This window comes from Oncorhynchus mykiss, chromosome 13, assembly GCF_057628025.1.
Source record: "Oncorhynchus mykiss isolate SJ-2025 chromosome 13, ASM5762802v1, whole genome shotgun sequence".
Classification (NCBI taxonomy): Eukaryota; Metazoa; Chordata; class Actinopteri; order Salmoniformes; family Salmonidae; genus Oncorhynchus; species Oncorhynchus mykiss.
Genome location: NC_143034.1, coordinates 5,492,906 through 5,502,024, shown reverse-complemented (window position 1 = coordinate 5,502,024; position 9,119 = coordinate 5,492,906). Strand labels below are relative to the sequence as shown.

Genomic DNA, 9,119 nt, shown 5'->3' with positions numbered 1-9,119 from the left:
GCTGTTTAAAGGCAAAGTCAACATAGTGTATGTAAACTTCTGACCCACTGGAATTGTGATACAGTGAACTATAAGTGAAATAATCTGTCTGTAAACAATTGTTGGAAAAATGACTTTTGCCATGCACAAAGTAGATGTCCTAACCGACTTGCCAAAACTATAGTTTGTTAACAAGACATTTGTGGAGTGGTTGAAAACCGAGTTTTAATGACTCCAACCTAAGTGTATGTAAACATCCCTTGTATAGCCTCTACTCTGTACTGGTACCCCCTGTATATAGCCTCCACATTGACTCTGTACTGGTACCCCCTGTATATAGCCTCCACATTGACTCTGTACTGGTACCTCCTGAGTATATAGCCTCCACATTGACTCTGTACTGGTACCTCCTGTATATAGCCTCCACATCGACTCTGTACTGGTACCCCCTGTATATAACCTCCACATTGACTCTGTACCGGTACCCCCTGTATATAGCCTCCACATTGACTCTGTACTGGTACCTCCTGTATATAGCCTCCACATTGACTCTGTACCGGTACCCGTCCCTCTCCTCGCCCCTACCTGGGCTCGAACCAGGAACACATCGACAACAGCCACACTCGAAGCAGCGTTACCCATTACTCCACAAAAGCGCAGGCCCATAACTACTCCAAGTCTCAGAGAGAGTGAAGTTTGAAACGCTATTAGCGTGCGCCCGCTAACTAGCTAGCCTTTGGTCATTAATATGGTCGAATACGGAAACTATCATTTTGAAAACAAAATGTTTATTATTTCAGTGAAATACGGAACCGTTCGGTATTTTATCTAAAGGGTGGCATCCCTAAGTCTAAATATACTTGTTACATTGCACAACCTTCAATGTTATGTCATAATTACGTAAAGTCCTGGCAAATTAGTTCGCAATGAGCCAGGCGGACCAAACTGTTGCATCTACCCTGACTCTGCGTGCAATGAACTCAAGAGAAGTGACACAATTTCACCTGGTTAATATTGCCTGCTAACCTGGATTGCTTCTAGATAAATATGCAGGTTTAAAAATATATACTTCTGTGTATTGATTTTAAGAAAGGCATTGGTGTTTATGGTTAGGTACACATTGGAGCAACGATACGCAGCGCATCGACAGGACATGCTAGATAAACTAGTAATATCATCACCCATAACTAGTGATTATGATTGATTGATTGTTTTTATAAGAAGTTTAATGCTAGCTAGCAACTTCTACTACATTCGTGTAATAGGCAGGATCCTCGTGGAGTGTAATAAGGCAGGTGGTTAGAGCGCTGGACGAGTTAACTGTAAGGTTGCAAGTTTGGATCCCCCGAGCTGACAAGGTGAAATTCTAGCGTTCTACCCCTGGACAAGGCAGTTAACCCACCGTTCCTAGGCCGTCATTGAAAATAAGAATGTGTTCTTAAGTGACTTGCCTAGTTAAATAAAGATTAAATAAAGGTGTAAAAAAAATTACATTTTGTATACATTTTTTATACAAACTTGAAATCGGCCCTAATTAATCGGTCTACGTCTAATATGAAGTATGTCAGTTTCAATGTTACGGTCTAATGATTTAATTATATTTCTGAAACTCAGGCTGTGTGTGTTTATCTGCGTCATTCCTTGATCATTCCTTGTGGTCCTGTAGCTCAGTTGGTGGAGTATAGTGCTTGTTAAACCAGGGTAGTGGGTTTGATTCCTGGGACCATCCATATGTTAATTGTTTGCAAACATGACTGCAAATCCCTTTAGATACAAGTGTCGGCTAAATGGCAGATATATCCACTGATTATACCAAACATTTCGAACACCTTCCTAATATGAAGTTGGACCCTCCTCTTTCTCCCTCAGATTAGCCTCAATTCGTCGGGGCATGGACTCTACAAGGTGTCGAAAGCTTTCCACAGGGATGCTGGCCCATGTTGACTCCAATGCTTCCCACACAAGTTGGCTGGATGTCCTTTGGGTGCAGGGGAGGCTCCTCAGAGGAGGAAGGGGATGCTCCTCAGAGGAGGAAGGGGACGCTCCTGAGAGGAGGAAGGGGAGGCTCCTCAGAGGAGGAAGTGGAGGCTCCTGAGAGGAGGAAGGGGAGGACCCTCCTCAGTGATTTTCATAAAAATAAAAATGATAAAACATGTAAAAAAGTTTAATCCTTTTTAGATATTAGAAATTACGGTACGTTCTTTCCAATACAAAAGTGTAGTGTAGTGTATTGTTTCCAAACTGCGTTACCCACTCCAGACGGCGATGAGCGTCTTTCAGGTGATGATTCTTCCGTGACGTATAATGGACTGGACGGACGCTTCTTCAGGAACACCAACGCGGCTACTCTTTCAACCACCTCGGTAGCTTGCTAGCCAACATAAAAGTGAAAGATTGACGATTTAGACCATCTTAATGTACATTATCTAATCTCAGTGTTTTAAACACAGTTCTGTTGACGTATTAACTGGTTAACTGTAACCTAATTTGCAAACTTGTTAAAGATTGATGCTGAGCCTAGCACTAGGCTATTCGCTAATGCTAACGAGCTAGCTAACATCCCTGACCATGAGTTCATTAAAGTACCCATCCCCTGCTATAGAAGAGGAGGTCTGCTGTTTGCAGAAAGAAGCTCTGGCAATGAACATTGAAGAAGAGGTTACAGTGAAAGAAGAGAAAGAACCTTTTAGAATGAAAAAGGAGGAAGAGGAGGCTGTTATAGTGAAGGAAGAAGATGCTGTTATAGTGAAAGAACATTTCAGAATGAAAAAGGAGGAAGAGGAGGCTGTTATAGTGACGGAAGAAGATGCTGTTATAGTGAAAGAACATTTCAGAATGAAAAAGGAGGAAGAGGAGGCTGTTATAGTGATAGAAGAGAATGAACCTTTTAGAGAGGAAGAGGATGCTGTTTCAATAAAGGTGAAGGAGGAAGACGTTTTGGGAGTGAAAGAGGAGGAGACAGAATATCCGATTACCATCAGTGAGTACTGTCTTAAAAACAGGGGCACAAACTATGCCGTTGTTGAACTAATGTGTGGTTTTTAAGTGGCATTCTACTGAAGTTCTACACTTGAATATGTTGTTCAGTACTGTAGGAATTGTTAAAGGGTCAATCTGCCATTGGTTCATATATTTTAGGGACTTTTCAATTAGATGTATTGAATTCTCCATGTTGTCTATATTAAAGTTCCCCTCATCTAGTATAACAGGCTTTTAAAATTCAATATTGAAGCATATGCTCTACTTAAAATATCAAAGGGAGTTTACTACTCATTTTGATGTTCTCGTTCACACAGGAGAGAGACATGACTATGGTGGATCCTCTGGGGAGCCTCAACAACATCCTGATGCTGACGAGGCAGAGAAGAGTCTCTCCAGATCAGAACACCAGATGGTACAACTTGGTCTGGTCTAGCATACAGCTTGGTTTGGTCTAGCATACAGCTTGATCTGGTCTAGCATACAGCTTGGTCTGGTCTAGCATACAGCTTGCTCTATCTGGGTCTGGGCTGGGTTTCTGTAAAGCACATAATGACATGTGTCTGTGTCCCCTCTTTATGGTTACTAGGACAATGCTAGCCCTTCCTCCCTCCCGGAGTCCCCGCGTCGTGCCTCTCCCGGTAGCACCTTACTGCTGGGTATGAAGAGGTTGTCTGTGCTGCTGGTGGACTGCAGGAAAAAAATGGGGCTGAGTGGAACTGTGAGAGGAGGAGAAGAGAAGAAAGGATCAGATTTGACTCATCAAAGTAAGTGCTGTAGTTTAGTTTGAACAAATACAATAGATCTGCCCACCGGTATCTGTTACCAGGATAACCAGCAGAGTTCTGTTAGTTGACAGGAAGATAGACTGGTATCTGTTACCAGGACAACCAGCAGAGTTCTGTTAGTTGACAGGAAGATAGAGTGGATGTTATGAATATCATAACACTGAAAAAGGATTCTGCCAATGAAAAGAGAGAAACCAATAGACCATATAAAACCTTGATGAAAGGTAGCTTTGGAGAGAAAGTTTCAAGATGATCCAATGTAAGGTGCTTGTTTTACAAAAACTTTTCCTTAAAACATTATGGATGTTACATTGCCTGTCGCAGTCAACGCCCCTATCTTTAAAAGACTGTAGAACAGGCAAACTAAACTCAATACTTTGGTCATTAATTAACTAATACTGGAGGAAAGCTGTGATCAGGTTGCCTACTCAAGCAAAAGCTTCAAACTGTAACCAGTGCTGGCAACCTGGTTCAGGTTATCAATCAACCTACCAGGGTAGTGACAAACAGTAGAGGAATGAAATCATCAACATGGTTTGATCATATCTTTACTAATGCTGCAGAAATGGGTTTTAAAGCAGTATCCAGATCCACCAGATGTAGTGATCACAATATAGTAGCCATGTCTAGGAAAACCACAGTTCCAAAGGCTGGGACTAATATTGTGTACCGTAATTTCCGGACTATAAGCCGCTACTTTATTCCCAACCTTTGAACCTCGCGGTTTATACAATGACGCGGCTAATTTATGGATTTTTCCCGCTTTCACAAGATTCATGCCGCCAAAAAACTGAGCACCGTCACATAATGTGACGTAAATCGAGCGCGCTCAAACTTCCCATCATTCTGATTACGGTAGTAATTTTTGTCACCCTCATCATGGCAAAGACACGGAGAAATGCATATGATGCAGCTTTCAAGTTGAAGGCGATCGATCTGGCTGTTGGAAAAGGAAATAGAGCTGCTGCACGGGAGCTTGGCCTTAATGAGTCGATGATAAGACGTTGGAAACAGCAGCGTGAGGAACTGACTCAGTGCAAAAAGACAACAAAAGCTTTCAGAGGGAAGAAAAGCAGATGGCCCAAAGTATTTGCAGCCACTCGACATCAGTGTAAATCGTGCATTTAAGGTGGCGCTCCTTGTTCAGTGGGAGGCTTGGATGACAAGTGGGGAGAAATCCTTCACTAAAATGGGCCGCATGCGAAGAGCAACTTATGGTCAAGTCTGCCAGTGGGTCCTGACAGCGTGGAGCATTGTCAAAAAATCCACTATCATCAACGGGTTTCGAAAGGCTGGACTGCTGCGTGTTGAAGGGGCAACATGAGCTCAGCGGGGTATTTGCCTCCGGATGAAAGTGACGAGAGCGACAATGAAAACGATCCAACATCGGATGAAGAAATTCTGAGGCTATTCATCTCCGACACCGAAGGAGATGACTTCAGTGGTTTCAGTGCACAGGAGGAGGAAGATAGTGACCAAGTTAATTTGTTTCAATGTACCGGTAAGCACCTGCGGCTTATAGACATGTGCAGCTTATTTATGTACAAAATACATATTTTTTAATAATTCAGTGGGTGCGGTTTATATTCAAGTGCGCTTAATAGTCCAGCAATTACGGTATAAGAGGTCATACATTTTTTTGTAGTGATTCCTATGTTGTTGATGTAAATAATATTTGTTTGTCCGTGGTGTGTAATGATGAGCAACCAGACACTGCCCTTGACACGTTTGAAACTGCTTATACCAGCTACTAATAAGCAGCACCCATTAACAAAATGACTGTAAAAACTGTTAAATCCACGTGGATTGATGAGGAATTTAAAAATGGTATGATGAAGAGGGAGGCAAAAGAGATGGCATATAGGTCTGGCTGAATAACTGATTGGCAAACCTATTGCAAATTGAGACATCATGTGACTAAACTGAATAAAAAGAAGAAAGTACACAATGAAACAAAGATAAATTACATGAAGAATGATAGTAAAAAGCTTTGGAGCATCTTCAATGAAATTTTGCGCAAATAAAATCTACAATGACAAGTCACTGGTGTCTGACAACGTGGATGGAAAATTGAGGATAATAGCGGCCGATATTGCCATTCCTATTTGCCTTGTCTTTATTTTAAGCCTACTAGAAAGTGTGTGCCCTCAGGCCTGGAGGGAAGCTAAAGTCATTCCACTACCCAAGAATAGTAAAGCTCCCTTTACTGGCTTAAATAGCTGACCAATCAGCCTGTTACCAACCCTTACAATTTTGGGAAAAAAATATTTGACCAGATACAATGCTGTTTTACATTAAACAAATATAGACTTTTAGCTTATAGGGAAGTTCATTCAACAAGCACAGCACTTGCAAATGACTGTTTGGCTGAGCGAAATTGATGATAAAAATATTGTTGGGGCTGTTTTGTTTGACTTCGGTTCGGCATTTGACATTATCGATCATAGTCTGCTGCTGAAAAGACGTATGGCTTTACACCCCCTGCTGTATTGTGGATAAAGAGTTTTTCTTTTAAAATGTAACCTTTATTTAACTAGGCAAGTCAGTTAAGAACAAATTATTATTTTCAATTATTTTTTTCAATTATTTTTTTCAATTACGACAGAGTTTTTTACCTTGTCAACTCGGGGATTCGATCCAGCAATCTTTCGGTTACTGGCCTAAATCTCCAACCACTAGGCTACCTGCCGCCCCAGAGCTACAAAATCAAGTTTGAATCAGGAATTCCCCAGGGCAGCTGTTTGGCACCTACTTTTTTCAATCTTTACCAACAACATGCCAATGACATTTGAGTAAAGCCAGTGAGTCTATGTATGCGGATGACTCAACACTGTACACGTCAGCTACTACAGCGACTGAAATGACTGCAACATTTAACATAGAGCTGCAGTTAGTTTCAGAATGGGTGGCAAGGAATAAGTTAGTCCTAAATATTTCTGATTACCTTAAGTTACATGGCCTACTACGCTAATTCTGTAGCGGTATTGTTAGAGGGGGGTAAATATGAAGATTTTGTTGGTGCGCCAGTCAGGTATTAACCCTAGTTATTGAAGTTAGTTATTACCTATTATAACATTATTATTAATATTAATAAAACCGAAAGGATGAGAGTATAATATATAGAGTAGCGCTTCCAGACACATTCTAAACATTATGGAGACTTAAAGGAGGACTGTAACAGCTAATGATGAAGCATTGTGGAGTCTTAAAGGAGGACTATGGCAGCTAATGATTAAGCATTATGGAGTCTTAAAGGAGGACTGTAGCATCTAATTATGAAACATTATGGAGTCTTAAAGGAGGACTGTAGCATCATGAGGTAATCACCGGGAATTAATTTCAATTAACATGTGTGCCTTTTTAGAAGTTAAGTTGTGGAATTTCATTCCTTATAACCTGTTTGGGATAGGGGGCAGTATTTTCACGTCCGGATGAAAAGCGTTCCCAAAGTAAACTACCTGCTACCTGCCCAGAAGCTAGGATATTCATAGAATTGGTAGGTTTGGATAGAACACACTCTAAAGTTTCTAAAACTGTTAAAATAATGTCTGTGCGTATAACATAACTTATTTGGCAGGTGAAACCCCGAGGACAAACCATCCAGGAGGAATTTGTTGTTGTTGAGGTGTTTTCAAATGGTTTTCTGTGGCACTTGGTTGCAGTTCCTATTGCTTCCACTAGTTGTCAACAGTCTTTAGAAATTGGTTGATGTTTTTCGGTAGAGAAATGAAGAAGTTCGGTTATTCAGAACGAGGGTCCAGCCTAGTGCTCTCTAATGTTTTGATGCGCGCTCCAGGTCACGCGCTTCATGTTGTTTTTATCCGGTATTGAACACAGTTTATCCCATCTTAAATTTTCTCTATTATTTACGTTTTAAAATACCTAAAGTTGGATTAGGAAAGTTGTTTCAAATGTTTGGACAGCATTTACAGGTATCGTATTAGATGTTTTGTAGTCATGCTGGGCGAGTTGGAACCAGTGTTTTTTTTTTAAATCAAACGCGGCAAATAAATGGACATTTTGGAGATATAACGACGGAATTAATCGAACAAAAGGACCATTTGTGATGTTTATGGGACAGATTGGAGTGCCAACAGAAGAAGCTCTTCAAAGGTAAGGCACGAATTATATCGTTATTTCTGAGGTTTGTGTCGCGCCTGGCGGGTTGAAATATGATTGTCGTGTGTTTGTTTGATGGGGTGCTGTCCTCAGATAATCGCATGGTTTGCTTTTGCCGTAAAGCCTTTTTGAAATCTGACATGGTGGCTAGATTAACAAGAAGTTAAGCTTTGCTCTTGTGAATGCATGAAAGTTAAATATTTCTAATAAATAAAAAAATACTTTGCACTCTGCAATTTCACCGGATGTTGTCAACGTTCCGCTAGCGGAATCCCTAGCCAAACAGGTGTCAACGGACAAAAAATCTTAATATAAAATATTCATATTCATGAAATCACAAGTGAAATATAGTGAAACACAGCTTAGCCTTTTGTTAATCACCCTCTCATCTCAGATTTTGAAATTATGCTTTACAGCCAAAGCAAGACAAGCATTTGTGTAAGTTTATCGATAGCCTAGCATAGCATTATGTCCAGCTAGCAGCAGGGAGCTTGGTCACGAAAATCAGAAAAGCAATCAAATTAAATCGTTTACCTTTGATGAGCTTCGGATGTTTTCACCCACGAGACTCCCAGTTAGACAGCAAATGTTAATTTTGTTCCATAAAGATGATTTATTATAGCCAAAATACCTCCGTTTTGTTGAGAAATCCACCGGAAGTTGCGGTCATGACAACGCCGAAAAAAACTCAAAATTTGATCCATAATATCGACAGAAACATGGCAAACCTTTTTTTATAATCAATCCTCTAGGTGTTTTTCAAATATCTATTCGATAATATATCAACCGGGACAATTGGCTTTTCACTAGGAGCGAGAGGCACAAGGGCCGCCTTTGTCTATTACGGACAAATCACTCTGAGAGTCACCACCTGACCACTGACGCAATGTTGTCGTTCACGCTAATTTTTCTAAATAAAAGCCTGAAACTATGTCTAGTGACTGTAGACACATTAGGGAAGCCATAGAAAAAGGAAACTGGTTGATATCCCTCTCAATGGTAAATAGGGATGCATAGGAACGCAGAGGTTTCAAAATAAGAGTCACTTCCTGATTGGATTTTTCTCAAGCTTTCGCCTGCAAAATCAGTTCTGTTATATTCACAGACAATATTGAGTGTTTTCTATCCTAAGCTGTCAATTATATGCATATTCTAGCACCTGGTCCTGAGAAATAGCCTGTTTACTTTGGGAACGTTATTTTTCCATAAATTAAAATAGTGCCCCCTAGTTTCAAGAGTTAATGTGCCATAACA

At 40.6% G+C, this 9,119-nt stretch overlaps 1 protein-coding gene across 4 annotated transcripts in view; it reads left to right on the top strand.

Annotated features, from left to right (window-relative positions):
* The window catches only part of LOC110511216 (uncharacterized), a 101,349-nt gene that overhangs the window by 25,097 nt on the left and 67,133 nt on the right, over positions 1-9,119 (top strand). The window contains exons 1-3 of one of the 4 annotated variants that reach the window (XM_090194879.1): positions 2,292-2,959; positions 3,276-3,373; positions 3,548-3,725. The exons of 1 other annotated variant lie outside the window; for it this stretch is intronic. In XM_090194879.1, the coding sequence (XP_090051005.1) occupies positions 2,548-2,959; positions 3,276-3,373; positions 3,548-3,725 (688 nt within the window). In that variant the 5' untranslated portion in view covers positions 2,292-2,547. Of the gene's footprint in view, positions 1-2,291; positions 2,960-3,275; positions 3,374-3,547; positions 3,825-9,119 lie in introns of those variants that run through there. 2 more of the 4 variants (XM_090194878.1, XM_090194876.1) reach the window with 2 other exon arrangements.